General features: G+C 53.3%; 3 protein-coding genes across 3 annotated transcripts; 2 read left to right on the top strand and 1 right to left on the bottom strand.

The window, feature by feature from the left end:
- Positions 1-1,123: 1,123 nt before the first annotated feature.
- LOC120395114 (heat shock protein 30C-like) lies at positions 1,124-2,109 on the top strand. Its single transcript, XM_039519279.1, has one exon. The coding sequence runs from the start codon at positions 1,200-1,202 to the stop codon at positions 1,848-1,850; it is 651 nt and encodes a 216-aa protein (XP_039375213.1). The 5' UTR covers positions 1,124-1,199; the 3' UTR covers positions 1,851-2,109.
- A 4,919-nt stretch (positions 2,110-7,028) lies between these two features.
- Positions 7,029-8,041, bottom strand: LOC120395112 (heat shock protein 30C-like). The gene has a single exon (XM_039519277.1). It carries the CDS (start codon positions 7,956-7,958, stop codon positions 7,272-7,274), a length of 687 nt encoding a protein of 228 aa, XP_039375211.1. The 5' UTR covers positions 7,959-8,041; the 3' UTR covers positions 7,029-7,271.
- Positions 8,042-9,165: 1,124 nt separating this feature from the next.
- On the top strand, positions 9,166-10,106 carry LOC120395116 (heat shock protein 30C-like). Its single transcript, XM_039519281.1, has one exon. It carries the CDS (start codon positions 9,196-9,198, stop codon positions 9,853-9,855), a length of 660 nt encoding a protein of 219 aa, XP_039375215.1. The 5' UTR covers positions 9,166-9,195; the 3' UTR covers positions 9,856-10,106.
- Positions 10,107-17,404: the final 7,298 nt, after the last annotated feature.

Here is a 17,404-nt window from a genome sequence, read left to right as displayed (position 1 = left end):
TGCTGCTCACTGGCTGCGGTAGCCCCAGCGCCGCCTTTTATACCGGGCTGGGGGCGGGCCGGGGGCCTCGGGAACCTTCCCGCTCCTGCGGGATGGGGGCGGGGCCTGGCTCGGGAGGGGCGGGGCCGGGGCGGGGCCTGGCTCGGCTCCGGGGCCCAGCAGCTTCTAGCAGCCGCTAGTGGGCGGAGCTCCCGGGCTGGGCTTTGCTGGAGCCTTCCCGATCCGATCCCGCTGTGATGGGGGGTGGGGGCGGGGCTCAGCGCCGGGGACAGGGGCGGGGAGCCGGGGAGACACTTCCCGGGCCGGTGTCTGGGCGGGGGAGGGGCCGGGTTGGACAGTGGACGTGCCACTATGCCCACATCAGCTGGGCGAACACGCGCACGTGTCATAAACAGTAACAGAGACTCGTGTCCGTTCCGGTCCGGGGGGGTCACACCCGGCACTGTCTCTGACCCCCCTCCCCAGCAGCTCCTCCTAGGCTCTGGCTGAGGCAGGAGCTGGGGGGGGGGGGGGCTGAGCGGCAGGGAGAAGACCCTGTCCGAGCGCCAACCCCCCCCCCCCTCCCCGTCCATTCACAAGCACCAGGCAGGAGCTTCAGGGCACCTGAGAAACTCTCCAAGTTTGGCCGCCCCACAAGCGGCAGATCCCGACCCCCGCGGGGGCAGCGGCTGGAACGGAGCTGGGGGGGGGGGGCACTTTATGCCAAACGTGACTCTGGTTCCTCGGGGCGGGGCTCTGTATCCGGGAGGAGAAACAGCCCGTTCGCTGGGGGCGCCTCTGCCCGGCGCTGGGCCGGGAGCGGGGTGTCTGTGCTACCGGGCTGGGAACCCCCCGGGCAGAGCCGGGCTGCGGCCCCTGCCCCGCCGCTGAGACCCCCGCCCCCATCACAGCGGGATCGGATCGGGAAGGCTCCAGCAAAGCCCAGCCCGGGAGCTCCGCCCACTAGCGGCTGCTAGAAGCTGCTGGGCCCCAAGAGAGCCAGGCCCCGCCCCCAGCCCCGCCCCTCCCGAGCCAGGCCCCGCCCCCATCCCGCAGGAGCGGGAAGGTTCCCGAGGTGCCCGGCCCGCCCCTAGCCCGGTATAAAAGGCGGCGCTGGGGCTGCCGCAGCCAGTGAGCAGCAGCCGGGCAGAGGCAGCTCCAGCTCCAGCAGCAGCGTCTCAGCAGCTGAACTCGGACCAGCTACTCCAGCCCCGCGCAGGATGTTCCCGCTCCGAGTGTGGCTTCGCAGCAGAGCCCCAGTGTCCAGCCTCCTGGGGCCGGGTCCCCACAGCCTCTGGGACCAGCTGGTGGGGGACATGCAGACGCACCTGGACGAGATGGAGCGAATGAGACGCTCCCTCCTTCTGGCTTATCCCCTTCTCTGCGGGGAGGGCGAGGGGAGCAGGACCCTGAGGCAGAGCAGCCAGTCCCTGGCTGAGGGTGCTGGGAAGGAGCCCGGCTCCCAGGCGCAGGGGAAGGAGACGTACCAGCTCTCCATGGACGTGAGCGGCTTCTCCCCAGCTGAGCTGATGGTGAGAGTGGACGGGAGGAAGCTGACGGTGACGGGGAAGCATGAGAAGGAAACGGAGTCGGAGGCTGGAGTCTGCTCCTACGAGTACAGGGAGATCCGCAGAGAAACTCTCCTGCCGGAAGACGTGAACGTGGAGGCCGTGCTCTGCTCCCTGTCCCAGGATGGGCAGCTCTGCGTCGAGGCCCCACGTCTGGCCCTGCCAGCTGCACAAGGGAGAGAGATTCCCATCAGCGTCTGCCAGGGGATGAAGGCAGGTGAAGGAAACCTGCCCACGGAGGGAAAGGAACTGGGGAGCAGCGAGATGGAGACAGGAGGAGAGAGTGAGGTGACCAACCCCTGAGATTCCTGAAACCAGCCACCGTCTCCAGTAACCCTGGGACTCTGTTCCATCGATTCCACTCAGCCATGCAAGAGCAGCCCTTGGTCAGGGTGTGAATGGTCCTGAGCATATTCCTGGGCTGCCAGAATCTCTCAGTGAGAGAAGTGACTGGGGGATGCTCCGTTTCTCTGCTCTTTGTTTGTTTTGTTAGAATATTTATTCTTGTCTTGAATTTGAAAATTAAATACCAACCTTTCTAGTAAATACGAACTGTGCTGTCTGGTGAGCTCTGTCTGCTTAATTCACCATTTTGTGTTTCACCTCCAGCTCACCACTGACTCATCTGTCTGGGGGGACTTGCAATTGTCAGATTTTGCACCAGGTCCAGCATGTCATTAGGCTGGTAACAACAAACACTACTATTTGGTACCCCCAAAATTACTATGATGGAGTCTAGGGCTAAATTCAGGATGCTTGTGCCAGTGGGGGACCATCCCAACAACAGTTTCCACCAATGGTGTGACAGGTCTTGGCCAATTCTTGCAAATACCTGTTTAAATTCATTGGCATTATGATGCATGGTAACCATGACTCTGTGCCCTTCCTGTTTTGCAGTATCTAGCTGGTTCTGTAAATCAAGGTGTACAAGCAATGTTTGTAAAGCAGTTAAATCCATTCCAAGGGGAACAGGTGTTACAATAGAATACAAAGTATAAGACACTTTTAACTGACTATATTTAAATTCGAGTACATGAAATTCAAAGTCAAATTGCTATAATATGACAGAAAAATTTATAACCTAACTTCATTTGTTTGCCAATACCTCTGTTAGTACCATCCAGCACTCCAACTTCTAATCCAGTTCCACCCAAAGCAGTTCAGTACATTTCTTGGGAGCCTTTTCTTAGCCTACCAATCCCTCCTGGCTACCAGGGAAAATCCAATAATCTTCAGCAGTTCACACTGAGATAGTGTTAGGGCAGCTATACCTTCACTGGGCCTTTCTTTCCTTCCATCCAATGTCATACAACACCCAGGCGCATTCAGCGGGGCTCGCATGCTGGAAGTTGACTAAGAAGTAATAATTGGCAAGTCATTCTTTTAGTAACCAATGTTTTTACACACCCCTTTTTCCCTTGGTAATTTCAGTTTGTAATTTAAAACTTTTCATGTCCATCCTTCTATTCCCACCAACAGATACACCTTATGTCTCATCCTTATTTTGCCTTTAAATGTGCCCTTACCACTTAAGGGTGTTTCCCTGTTAACAGACTGGTCTTTCTTGACCTTTGCCTTCTGCAACATTGTTTTTTGTAAATACAGTTAAAATACTTGCTCCTCCTGTTCTGCCTAATGCAGTATTTTCTTGTTTTGTAACACAATACACAGCAATGCTAGCAACGAGACAAACACCACAAGACAAAACATAAAACACAATCTTCATCGCGACAGTAGATCCATGGTATTCTGGGTTGCTCCTCAGCTGATACCAGCTTTTCCTGATTTTCTGAAAGACTAAAAGAACATGTTTCTACTCCTTTTGGGGTGGCAGATTATTGATTAAAATATCCATTTGTTTACAAATAGTCCTGCTGATTAAAGGCAAAACAGAGGAATTACCCCCATACTTTCCTGTGTTTTTGTGCTACAGGCAGGCCAGGTTTCAATGGCTCCTACCTTTTAACAGTTATGGGGAAATTATCCCACTGTTCAATTATGAGACTTATGAGGTGGTGTACCTCAGTTTTCCTTCTTATACAGCAGACCAATTTTGTAATGTTTTTCCTGCTGTGCTAAGCTTTAAGTTTATTCACAGGTAATAGCTGAGAAGCATCATTACCATATGACCTTAAAGGGTTTTCCAAAAATCATACACACTATACATTGTTACAGGGGTACTTATTAACATTAAATGTATCCCAATGTTTAATATTAGCATCAAATCTATTAAAAGCTTCAGAATTTAGCACTTCATACACACACAAAAAGAATATTTTTCCTACTTAGGGTTAACCTGTCCCTCTCTTATTTTAGGTTTGACTACTTTTTCCACCTTCCTTTATCAGACGCTTTCTGGCTTGCTTTTGGATCCAAAGCCATCAGCAGTTCAGAGACCCTGTCTTAAAAGGGGGACAATCAACTTCCACCTGAGTTTTGCTTTCTCCTGCTTCCAAAACACAGCGATCTGAAAAAGAAAACACAACCTAGTGTGGCTCCCTTTAGAGCCCTAATAGGATTTTAGTGAAGTAGCATGCTTTGTTTGCATTTCTTTTACCCCGTCTACAATATACACTGCACGTGTCTTGGGAAACATGCACATTCCTTTCATAGTATCAGAGGGGTAGCCGTGTTTGTCTGGATCTGTAAAAGTAGCAAAGAGTCCTGTGGCACCTTATAGACAGACGTTTTGAAGCATGACCTTTCGTGGGTGAATACCCACTTCATCGGATGCAAGACATTCACGTATTCACCCACGAAAGCTCATGCTCCAAAACATCTGTTAGTCTATAAGGTGCCACAGGACTCTTTGCTGCTTTTACATTCCTTTCATAGTTTAACTTCTATAACACTATATTAGCCATATCAATTTGTACATAAGGTGTAATTGTTTTTGTGCTCACTCAGAGTTTTCATGTACCTTTATCAAAGTGACAGTCTGATTACTCAGAGCCACCTTAAGGCTCAGTGTTTCTAATGTTGCTTCTCTTTTGTGCCCCTCACCCCTGCTGTTGCACCAGAGGGACACTGTCTTTTTTTAATCTTTTAGTCCTTTACTACAGCTCTTATCTGCTATTTTGTTACCACACACACACACACAAAAAAATGGATCCAGAATTTCTCCCCATTCTCCTGGGTTTGACTGCCCTGCTGCAGTCAGGACTTTGGTCTTTAAAAAGATATTGACCTTTATAAAGCATCAGGGTACCCTAAGGGTTAAATGCTAAATACCAGAGCCAAACAACACTTGTTACCTGTGTCTGGCAAAAAGTGTTTCTCAGTTTTGCTCCTTCGAATGAAAGATTCAGATGGCTTTTTAGTGGTGTTATTTAAAACCAAACCAAAACAAAAACCTATTTATCTTAAATCTCAAAAATAGAGTTTCACATGTCAGGAGTGTCGGCCTAGGTCCCAAACACGCCACACACTTACACAATATATCTATACACACACAGATTCATACACACTCTTCAGCTTAACATCCCTTACGCTGCTTTAAGTTTTACACAGCTCTACGTAGATTGAATGTGCTATACGTTTGGGGTCTGGTAAGTTCCAATAGAAACCCCTTATGTTCTTTTAGCAAATTTGACTAAATTGTTCAGTCAAATGATTCAAAGCAGATCGTCTTTCTGCCTGGCTTATTTACAAACATTCCTTTGGAAAAGGGCCCATTTTCCCTTCAGAATGGCTGCAAAGAAACCAAGAATTCTTTTTCTCTAACACTTTTCTTTGTTAACATTTTTACGAGGTTCAACTGCTTAATTCCCTCCTGCCTCTGCGGAGTTAACTTCTCACTCTCTTTCCTTAACTCACTTTCTTATTTCCCAAAATGACACCTTCATCAACTCAGATTTCACCATTCCAAGTATTGTTCCAGCATTTGAATTCCCCAGGCCTGGACTAACTTACTCTTTTCCTTACTCCTGCCACCATGCCCCTCAGAGCTCCCAACCTGTTTTCCAATCTCATTATCTGTTGCCTGCCTGCTTGTCTGGGCCTGATCCTGCTTTCCTCACTGGACTGCCCCTTCCCATGGGCACAGGCTTTGTCCCACTAGCCATTCAGCAAGGAGGGTGGGCTCCTGGTCCCTTTTCTTCGTTCCCTTTCTCTCTTGTTGCTCTGGGTGGTCATTCTGCCACATAGGTAGCGACCCTTCTGACAGAAGGCCCAGGTTCTTTGCTATTGTTTACTGTGTTAGACTCTAGCAGTTGAGATCTGTTACCTGCACACAATAGGGCACCCACCTTTTCCCAGTTCCTAGGGCTCCAGGCAAAAAGCACCTAACTTTACCCTTCTGTGGGCTCCGGGCTCTACTCCTCCATGGGCTCAAGGGTCTACCCTTTCCCTGTGGACTTAGAGCAAACACTCCTTTCCCTTTGGACTCAGGGCTTAATTTTCTTTGCAGGTTTACAGGGTCTTTTACCAGCGAAAGAGCCTTACACAGTAATATCCTACATAACCTCTATTTCTTAACCACCACCAAAACCAGACTGCGCTTGCTACACATACAGTGCTCACCACTCCCAATAAGACAGATGAACTTTTCCTGATGGCCAGTCAGAATCAGGTCCATCTGGGGGACTCCAGTTTCTGCACAATGTCATGGGCAAAGTACTAATGTCTGGCAGCTCTGATCTTGGGGCTGTGTCCTGGAGTTGGTTGCCTGTCTCTGGCAGAGGGGAAAGTAAGCAGGTCCAATACAGCGTACCAGCAAGAGCCAGTACACTGGGCCGGACTGCACCGGCTTCCGTGGCAGGGATTTAAAGGGCTCTGGGATCCCCACGGCAGCAGGCAGCCCAGGGCCCTTTCAATACCCCCCATGGCTCAGGCGGCCAGGATTTAAAGGGCTCAGAGCTCCCGTAGCTGTGGGCAGCCTAGAGCCCTTTGAATTCCGCACACAGCTCCAGCAGCCGGGCTGGGGCTGGATTTAAAGGGCTCAGAGCTCCCTTTAAAAGCACTATTTAAAAATGACGTCCCCCCAGAGCTGAGCAGAGCAATTCTTGCTCTTCTTTGAGCTTCTCCATTTGCATAGCAGGGCAGGACCCCTGGCTGAGAACTCCTGGTGCTGGGCACCATTAGCTGCAGCTGTACTGCCATTCCCTCCTTCCCTGCTCTGAAAATGTGTCCGACTTACACGGGGTCAGCGTACAGGTGCTAGGTGCTCTGCTTCGACTCCAGCCCAATCAGTTATTTCCTTATGCAGTGCAAGGCCCTGGGCTCTCCAATCCACCTGCAAGATATTCTGCTCCCTGGCAGCCTCTTGCAGAAGGGAGGGGCCTGACTTTCACTACACTTGCTCCTTTAAGCAGCCCATCCAACCCATGGCTCTTAACACCTGACCAGGTCTCACATCCTCTCGCTGCTGTGGGGAAGTTAAGACTGAAAATCATTTCTACACCATGGGTAAAAATTGAACCATGTGCAAAAGTAGGAAGAAATCACACAGAAAACAGAATTCAGACAACAGCATTTGTATTTACAGTACAAAAACAAATTTGGTTATCACAGTAACAAGATAAAAAATTCTAAACACGAACTGTGCTCTACAGCATCACAGAGCATCTGACATCTTCCTCAAACATAGAAACAGTTAGGGAGCAGAGTAGAGACAAAGCCAAGGAATAGGCTCAGAAGTGTTGACAAATTACAACAGTCTCACTAGCTTGGCTGAGTAAAGTCAATGAAACAGAGTCCAGGGGTTACTGGAGTCAGGGGCTGGTTTCAGGAATCTCTGGGGCTGGTCTCCTCGCTCTCTCCTCCTGTCTCCATCTCGCTGCTCCCCGGTTCCTTTCCCTCCGTGGGCAGGTTTCCTTCTCCGGCCTTCACCCCCTGGCAGACGCTGATGGGAATGTCTCTGCCTTGTGCCGCTGGCAGGGCCAGACGTGGTGCCTCGACGCAGAGCTGCCCATCCTGGGACAGGGAGCAGAGCACGGCCTCCACGTTCACGTCTTCCGGCAGAAGAGTTTCTCTGCGGATCTCCCTGTATTCGTGGGAGCAGACTCCAGCCTCCGACTCCGTTTTCTTCTCATGCTTCCCCGTCACCGTCAGCTTCCTCCCGTCCACTCTCACCATCAGCTCAGCTGGGGAGAAGCCACTCACGTCCATGGAGAGCTGGTACGTCTCCTTCCCCTGCGCCTGGGAGCCGGGCTCCTTCCCAGCACCCTCAGCCAGGGACTGGCTGCTCTGCCTCGGGGTCCTGCTCCCCTCGCCCTCCCCGCAGAGAAGGGGATAAGCCAGAAGGAGGGAGCGTCTCATTCGCTCCATCTCGTCCAGGTGCGTCTGCACGTCCCCCACCAGCTGGTCCCAGAGGCTGTGGGGACCCGGCCCCAGGAGGCTGGACACTGGGGCTCTGCTGCGAAGCCACACGGGGCCACAGTCACGCGACTGCCACACTCGGAGCGGGAACATCCTGCGCGGGGCTGGAGTAGCTGATCCGAGTTCAGCTGCTGAGACGCTGCTGCTGGAGCTGCCTCCGCCCGGCTCCCTGCCCGGCTGCTGCTCACTGGCTACGGTAGCCCCGGCGCCGCCTTTTATACCGGGCTGGGGGCGGGCCGGGCACCTCGGGAACCTTCCCGCTCCTGCGGGATGGGGGCGGGGCCTGGCTCGGCGGGGGGCGGGGCCTGTTTCGGCTCAGGGGCCCAGCAGCTTCTAGCAGCCGCTAGTGGGCGGAGCTCCCGGGCTGGGCTTGGCTGGAGCCTTCCCGATCCGATCCCGCTGCGATGGGGCGGGAGGGGGCTCAGTGCCTGGGGCAGGGGCGGGGAGCCAGGGAGACACTTCCCGGGCCGGTGTATGGGCGGGGGAGGGGCCGGGTTGGGCAGTCGATGTGCGGAGCAGACACGTCAGCTGGGCGAACACGCGCACGTGTAATAAACAGTAACAGAGACGCGTGTCCGGTCCGGGGGGCGGGGTCACACCCGGCACTGTCTCTGCCCCCCCTCCCCAGCAGCTCCTCCTAGGCTCTGGCTGAGGCAGGAGTTTGGGGGGGGGGGATGAGCAGCAGGGAGAAGACCCTGTCCGAGCGCCCCCCCCCGTCCATTCACAAGCACCAGGCAGGAGCTTCAGGGCACCTGAGAAACTCTCCAAGTTTGGCCGCCCCACAAGCGGCAGATCCCGACCCCCGCGGGGGCAGCAGCTGGGACGGAGCCGGGGGGGCGGGGCACTTTATGCCAAAATTGATTCTGGTTCCTCAAGGGCAGGGCTCTGTAACCGGGAGGAGAAATATCCCATTCGCGGGAGGGCGGGGGGCTCTGCCGGGCGCAGGGTGTCTGTGCTACCGGGCTCGGAACCCCCTGGGCAGAGCCGGGCTGCGGCCCCTGTCCCGCCGCTGAGACCCCCCGCCCCACGGGAGCGGGAAGGCTCCAGCAAAGCCCAGCGCGGGAGCTCCGCCCACTTAGCGGCTGCTAGAAGCTCCTGGGCTCCCAGCCGAGCCAGGCCCCGCCCCCAGCCCCGCCCCCGAGCCAGGCCACGCCCCATCCCGCAGGAGCGGGAAGGTTCCCGAGGTGCCCGGCCCGCCCCCAGCCCGGTATAAAAGGCGGCGCTGGGGCTGCCGCAGCCAGTGAGCAGCAGCCGGGCAGCAGCAGCAGCAGCAGCAGCAGCTGCTGCTGCTGCTGCTGAACTTGGACCAGCTCCTCCAGCCCCGCGCAGGATGTTCCCGCTCCGAGTGTGGCTTCGCAGCAGAGCCCCAGTGTCCAGCCTCCTGGGGCCGGGTCCCCACAGCCTCTGGGACCAGCTGGTGGGGGACGTGCAGACGCACCTGGAGGAGATGGAGCGAATGAGACGCTCCCTCCTTCTGGCTTATCCCCTTCTCTGTGGGGAGGGCGAGGGGAGCAGGACCCCGAGGCAGAGCAGCCAGTCCCTGGCTGAGGGTGCTGGGAAGGAGCCCGGCTCCCAGGCGCAGGGGAAGGAGACGTACCAGCTCTCCATGGACGTGAGCGGCTTCTCCCCAGCTGAGCTGATGGTGAGAGTGGACGGGAGGAAGCTGACGGTGACGGGGAAGCATGAGAAGAAAACGGAGTCGGAGGCTGGAGTCTGCTCCCACGAATACAGGGAGATCCGCAGAGAAACTCTCCTGCCGGAAGACGTGAACGTGGAAGCCGTGCTCTGCTCCCTGTCCCAGGATGGGCAGCTCTGCGTCGAGGCGCCACGTCTGGCCCTGCCAGCGGCACAAGGGAGAGACATTCCCATCAGCGTCTGCCACGGGGTGAAGGCAGGAGAAGGAAACCTGCCCATGGAGGGAAAGGAGCCGGGGAGCAGCGAGATGGAGACAGGAGGAGAGAGTGAGGAGACCAGCCCCAGAGATTCCTGAAACCAGCCACTGACTCCAGTAACCCTGGGACTCTGTTCCATCGATTCCACTCAGCCCAGCTAGAGCAGCCTTTGGCCTGGATGTGACTGTTTAGGAGCCCATTCCTGGGCTGCCAGGAGCTGTTCTGTTCTTTAAGTGTTTCCTTGTAGGAGCAGGGACTCTGCGATGCTTTGTATTAGGGTTTGGGGGTTTTCTACAATTTTTATCCCTCTCATGAATTACAAAATAAATATTTTTATTTTAAGTACAAACTTGTGTCGTGTGATGAGCTCTAGTTCCTTTAATTCTATATTTGATGTTTAACCTGTAGAGAGAGACCCCACCCCTCATTTCTGCCAGGGCCAGTCCCCTCCCTGTTTGTAGCGATTCATGTGAAGGGGCGGACCACGACCCTGCTGAGAGTTCAGAGCTGTTGGTTGTAGGGTCCAGTCTGAGGTATTAGAAGAACAATTGTGACAAAAGCTCCGTCACTGTTCTGAAGGAGGGTGTCAGGAACTGGAGGGGGCTGGGAACCGAACACCTGGGCCACCATCCTGAAAGGTACTTTTAATGACTTCTCTGCCTCTTTAGACTTTAAAGCCTCTCTTTACATGTCTTTACCATGTTCAAACCTACCTCTCAGTTGTCACCTTAGATCATAGACCCCTCTGGGATGTCAAATTAAATTGAGCTTTTTAACGGAAATACAGGGTTTTGTCTGCCTGGCAGTGTCTTTGAGTCACTATTTTATGCCTAACTCTGGAAATGGACCAGGTCAATTCTCAGCCTCCTTCACAGAAACCCTTTTCTCTTTAAAACGGGGGGAACATGACCCTGGTGGGGGTTCGGATATGCTGAGTGTAGAGTCCTGGTCTGAGATAATCAGAAAGTTGTGACTAAAGTCAGGTCACTGTTCTGAGAGTGTCAGGCCAGTGCTGCTCCAACTTTTCCAGTCGCTCCCCCCTGACCAGAAATGGAATCTGTCCACCCTGCCCCCCCCATTACTGCACAGCCCAGGCTTCCTCAGCAGTGGAGCCATGCCATGTGCCCCCCCAAAAAATATTTCTCTGTGCTCCCATGGGGGAGTGTACCCCACACTTTGAGAGCCACTGACTAAAGGGATAGGCACTTGGTCAGGGAGGGGACTAAGAACCAACTAGCAGCACTCTGTTTCTACCACCCCCATCCTGCAATTTGCCTGGTGCATGCAAGGGGCAGGCCCTGGGGGGCACAGATGAATAATTGCGATGGGAGTTCAATATTAAACAAGCTCTGGAAAGCTCAGTGCTGAGGATAGTCAAGGGGGAGCCAAAATGTGGCCTTATCACTCATCAGTGAATCCTGTGGGAAGAGGCCTGTTTGGCAGGGCCAGCTGCACAGCTCACTGCCCCATGGGGAAACCCAGCTTGTTCCTTCGCTCCCAGGCACACAGGGACTTCGCTAGGAGGCTGTGGCAGCAGAATGCCGTGTGTGTGTGCCAGGATGGTGGCTCTGACCCTTTCCAGACCACTGGCCCCTTCTCAGGAGTCTGATTTGTCTAGCTTAGCCCCAGGGGTCACCTCATTGAAACACTACTTGCTTACACAATGTGACATAGAAATACAAAAGGGTCACAGCCCAGTAGTACTGAAAAATGGCTTTTCTTTCTCCTTTCTACCATATCATTATTTTATAATATTTTATACAGCCTGGGGTGCCAGAACAGGGCAGGGGGGCCCTACAGGCCATGGACTTCCCTGTTTTCTGCCATGGGCCCGGCCCCTCGCCCTTCCTCTTCCGCTGAGTCCCCACCCTCTAACCAGGCCAGAAGCTGGAGCCTGGCCAGGGTAACGGGCCCAGGGATCCTGGGAAACTACAGACCCACCACCTGCGCAGGGTGGGGGCACAAAAGAGCAGCCCCAAGCCTGTGCCCGTGCCCTCTGGGCCCCCCACCCAGGGTAGATGAAGGGTCTGTGGCTCCCCACAGCTGCCTGCTCTTGCCATGGCCCGGCTGCAGCTCTTTGGTCCCTGAGGCCCCAGGCCAGGACAGAAGCTGGAGCTGGGTCGGGGTTGGGGTAATAGTCGTGCAGGCAGCTATGGGGAGCCGCGGACCCTCCACCTGCCCTGGATGGAAGGCCAGAGGCTGGGGACAGAGACCCCTGCTCTCGGTAATGGGTTGAATTGGTCAATGGGGAAAAAAAAAAAAAAAAAAGAGATGACGGATGCCTCCCATGGCCTCCCTTTTTTGGGATCCTCTAAAGGAGACTTTGAAAAATTCTCATGCTCATTTTCACCCAGCCCAGAGCGACAGATTTTCTTTTCAAGAGGAAAGCCAGCAGGCCTTGCTCTTGTCTCAAGGAGAGGTGGATTGGAGCTTTGTGGGGCCTTGGGCTGGAGCAAGTGGGGCCCCTCCCCACCCCTTCCATCTCCACTCCCAGCACGCCTGCCGGGGAGCTGGGTTGGGGCATGGGTGACGGAGGCTTCTCCCACTCCCTGGCAAGAGAGTCAGGAAGGCAGGGGGAGCAGGGCAAACCCCCACATCCTGACCCTGCTCCCCAGCAGGTTTGCCGGGTGGGCAGGGGGACCTCAATTAGCCAGGATCCTGGGCATGGGCCCTGTTGGCCCAGTGGCTAATCCACCACTAGTCTCAGGAACTTTGTTCTTCACCAGTGAGTCCTGGAATTGATCATGGTATCACGCCATCCAGCCCTCAGGTGGGATCCCTGATTGTCAGCACCGAGGGGCTTCAGGCACCATCCTGTGAGATCCTGTTCCATCTCCCTTCCCCTTCCATGTAACTCTCTGCCCAGCTATTCTTCCTTCACTCTCACTGTCTCAGCTTTCCATTGGATCCTGAAACCAGCTGTACTGCACGCATCAGCACGGCAAGAGACGGCCCGTCTAGTGCTGCCCCATCTGAGGAGAAAGGAACCAAATAATATTCCTGACGGAATGTGAGCCCAGGTCCTGAGCCAAAGGTGTTGCAGCTGACCGGCCAGCCTAATGCATCCAGGTGGGACTGAGCAGCCAACCAGTGCTCCAAGATCGTCCACCAAAGCTGTATTTTCTCTACCTTTTCTATCCTGTCACTTCTCCACCTGGTGTTAGTCTGCCTGTCTGTTAAAAAACAGGAGACGTGAAGACACTTCTGTGACTGTAGGAGCTGATGTTTGTATTTTGTATAATTCTGTATCTGAGCTGATTTCAAGGCAGTAACAGATCTTTTAGGGTCACCACTTTGTTGCAGGTTTAGTATATTAAAATAAGTAAAATAATATGATTGTTTTCTCTTGCATTGCAATTTGATGTTCCTGGTCAAATGCTCTGTGTAAATCAATTGTGTGTTGTGTGTGAATGAGGAATGTGTGTGTTAAAAGCTAAGTGTGAAGGTCATCACCAACCCAGATGTTTTAGGGATTGTGACAAGGTTCCTTCTCTACCTTGGTGGGTCCTGCACTTATTGTCGGACTTGCTCCCCTCACAGATTCACCATGTGGGTCGGGAAACAGCCCAGAGTCCTTCCCTTCTGGTAGAAACCACAGTCCAGGTCAATTCCTCTTGTGTCTGATCAGGAGTTGGGAGGTTTGGGGGGAACCTGGGCCCACCCTCTACTCCAGGTTCCAGCCCAGGGCCCTGTGGACTGCAGCTGTCTAGAGTGCCTCCTGGTACAGCTGTGCGACAGCTACAACTCCCTGGGCTACTTCCCCATGGCCTCCTCCCAACACCTTCTTTATCTTCACCACCGGACCTGCCTCCTGATGTCTGATAATGCTTGTACCCCTCAGTCTTACAGCAATATGTCTTCTCCCTCTCAGCTCCTCGCATGCACACCACAAACTGAAGTGAGGTCCTTTTTAAACTCAGGTGCCCTGATTAGCTAGCCTGTCCTAATTGATTCTTGCAGTTTCTTAATTGGCTCCAGGTGTCTTGATTAGCTTGCCTGTCTTAATTGGTTCTAGCAGGTTCCTGATTACTCTAGTGCAGCCCCTGCTCTGGTCACTCAGGGAACAGAAAACTACTCATCCAGTGACCAGTATATTTGCCCTCTGTGATGAACTGGGACTATTGTGGGAGGGGCCTCAGTTCCTGGCTGACCCTCTGTCACCTGGCAACTAATGGCCAGGCCTTTCTCCCACTGCAAGGGGATGCTAAAGGTGTGGAAGGACAAAGAAATCAGGTAACCTCCTGGCCCGGGAAAGGAACTGAGCAGACGAGGAGGGGCTGGAGTTGTTTTCAGTCTGGAGCTGGCGGGGGACAAAGAGTGAAGTGCAGATGTGGGGGTCTGACTCACTGCCCCCCAGAATGGACCCGGCCAAGGGGTCCGGTTCCCTGTACCTACAAGCTCTGTTTTATACCATGTTCCTGTCATCTATTAAACCTCTGTTTTACTGGCTGGCCGAGAGGCACATCTGACCATGAAGTGGGGGTACAGGACCCTGTGGCTTCCCCAGGACCCCGCTGGGGCGGGCTCGCTGAGGGCAGCACATGGAGGGGCACAGGATGCTGAATGCTCCAAGGAGAGACCCAGGAGGTGAAGCCGTGTGAGCTTCTTGCCCTGAAAACAGTCTGCTCCAAGGGAGAGGAGGCTCCCCAAAGTCCTGACTGGCTTGGTGGGGAGCAGTTCCAGAGCATCGCCCGGGGACTCCGTGACACCCTCTACCAGACTCCTGTACCCCACTGGTCTGGGTCTGTCACAGGATGAACCAAAGACAGACGCAAGGGCGCCAGGAGGTTGCAATGTACAGGGAGACTTTGGCAAACCAGTAAAGTGCTTGAAACCACTATGGCTTATTCTTAAAGGCAGCCTAATCAACAAGTTGTAAATTGGCCATTCAGCAATCTCAGCTTGACCAAGGCAGGAGGGGAGGGAGTTTTGGGGTGCCACAGAAACGGTAGCTTGACCCCACATCCTTCCTGATAAGAATTGTGTTGAAGTTGCTGATATGCCCCAGGAATGTCTATTGGGGTCTCAAGGCTGCAGACTCTGGAAAAACCCACACCTGGTTAATCAATAATCCCAGTTCCATCCCTCCCCCATCTAACTCACCTGGCCACTGAAGTTAAGGGGAGCCACTAGTTGGTAACAACAACAAGATGGAGTGTGCTTGTGTGTGCGTGAGTGTAATATAACATATGCATATGATACAGTGTGGCTTGGTACATCTATTACCAATAAATGTAGTGCTTTGCCTTATTCCCCCTGAAAAGATCCTGTGCAGTACTGTAAGTACAACATATAAGCAAGGTGCCTTGCCATGAAACTTTGGGTTTCTCCTGCCAAGACTGCCCCAGATTTAGTTCATAGCTTATAGTCCAAATGTTTATATTCAGGGTGGTCCAGTCGGGACTGGGATCTCAGTCTTATGGCTTAAGCTTCCCCTGCATGAAGCAGATCTGAGATAAAAAGAATCAGGTCCCAAAAGCCTTTTATACAATTTTCAGGCTCTCTTTGATAGTTCGGAGACCTTCAGCAAACAATGGGTAATTATGGAGATTTATTTCCTAAGCATCACTTTGTAGTTACACAAATTAATCTAAGGCAATTTATTCATTAGGCAGTCTATCACAAACTTCAAAGAGACACATCAACAATGATATTATTGCATTCAAGATTCACCTAAATCAGGGGTGGGCAAACTTTTGGGCCCGAGGGCCACATCAGGATATGGAAATTGTATGGTGGGCCATGAATGCTCATGATATTGCGGGGTTGGGGTGTGTGGGAGGGGGTGTGTTAGTCTATATCAGCAAAAACAATGAGGAGTCCTTGTGGCACCTTAGAGACTAACACATTTATTTGGGCATAAGATTTCGTGGCCTAGAACCCACTTCATCATATCCAGTTCCCCTTCTGAGGTGCCTCAAAGTCCAACCCACTTTCCCAGTGGCTGGTGGGGGCGGATGACTGAAGTCCACCCTCTATGTCAGGTCCCAGCACAGGGACCCTATAGAGAGCAGCCATCTGCAATGTCCCTTTAAATAAACTGAGTTGCTGCTCTAATTAGCTGGGCCACCTCTCCATGGCTCTCACACATTCTTCGGCCTTGTCCTTGTAGAGTCCCCACACCCAGCCTGGAGCAACGGCCACTCTCCTCCAGCTGGAATAAGGAACTGAATGTGGTCTCACCCTGCAGCTCTTATACTGACCTTCTGGGCTCTGATTGGATGCTTCTCACACAGCCGCTCTAGGCAGCTTGGAGGACCTCTCTACCACTCTTTTCTGGGGCAAGGTGTGGCAGGACCACAAGGCCTCCAGCAGGGGGCCTCAAAGCCTAGTCCGCCCCATCATAACTTCCAAAAGGCGAGAGACTTTTAATAGGATTTGATTACCTTGTTTTCTACAGTTACTCAGTTTGAATTTTGTTTCTAGTCCTTACTTGTGTTTTCATCAGTAAACTTCCAACTTTAGAATGAGTGCGTTTGGGTCTTTGCCAAGAAGCCAGGGTCTCTGTAGAAAGCCAGTGGCTCTATGCACCCTCCCACTCCCGAACCTTTTTATCACAATTTCACTGTCCGACAGTGAAGGAGTTTATAACACCTTTAACTCTTTGGGCCCCTGCTATCAATACAATAGCACCAAGACCAGGCATCGCATGGGGATAGGTAGGTGCCGAAGGAAGGGCTTGTCTGCAGCCAGGCAGTTGAAACTGTCAACCAGATTGGCAGGGACAGAACAGGGGTTTAGGTGTCTGAGCAGCTGACTTGGTACCCCTGGCTGATGGGCCAGAGATCAGTGCCTCCCTCCACTCAGGAGCCACAGCATCAAACCCTCTCTGGAAGCCAGGCACCTATGCCAAATTAGCCTCTTACGTAGCCCATGTCCTACTAGCCAAACCCACATCTCTCTCTGTGTCGCACGATTCCTGGCTCCCCCTATTTTCCCATGGCTCCAGCTGTCCTTTGTGGGGACCAGTCTCTGGCTCATCTCCTGTGAGGGCTGGCAGGTAAGAGGTGTTAGGCATGGTGGAGCGGCCCTACAGGATGAAGCTGGCGAGATAGTCCTTCTTTGAGTGATTGCTCATATCCATTCCAGTTAGGTGTGCGCGCGCCACGTGCACGTTCGTCGGAAGATTTTTACCCTAGCAACCCCAGTGGGTCGGCTGAGCGCCCCCTGGAGTGGTGCCATAACGGCACCGCATATATACCTCAGCCGACCCACCTCACCCTCAGTTCCTTCTTACCGCCCGTGTCGGTCGTTGGAACAGTGGAGTGCAGCTTGCCTGACCTCCGCTTCCCTAGCTTCCTCATAGTTCTTTTCTCTAAAATTTGTACATAGTTGATATCTTAGTTGTAGGTTTTTTCTTGTTTTGGATAGTTTTTAGTCAGTTTAGTGTTAGATAGTTAGTGGGTTCGGGGATTAGCCCCCACCCGCACCCGGGACCGGAGCGCATGCCCGGCTCCCCGGGTTTCAAGCTGTGTTCGGCCTGCCGCAGGCCTATGCCTACACGGGATCCTCATAGCTCCTGTTTAAAGTGCCTGGGAGAGTCGCACTTGTCTTCTAAGTGCCCGATTTGCAAGGCTTTCAAGCCTCACACAAAGAGGGAAAGAGACATTAGGCTTAAACAACTCCTCATGGAGGCAGCCTTAACCC

Source organism: Mauremys reevesii, unplaced genomic scaffold, assembly GCF_016161935.1.
Source record: "Mauremys reevesii isolate NIE-2019 unplaced genomic scaffold, ASM1616193v1 Contig96, whole genome shotgun sequence".
In the NCBI taxonomy this organism is placed as follows: domain Eukaryota; kingdom Metazoa; phylum Chordata; order Testudines; family Geoemydidae; genus Mauremys; species Mauremys reevesii.
This window is presented reverse-complemented; position numbering and strand designations above follow the sequence as displayed.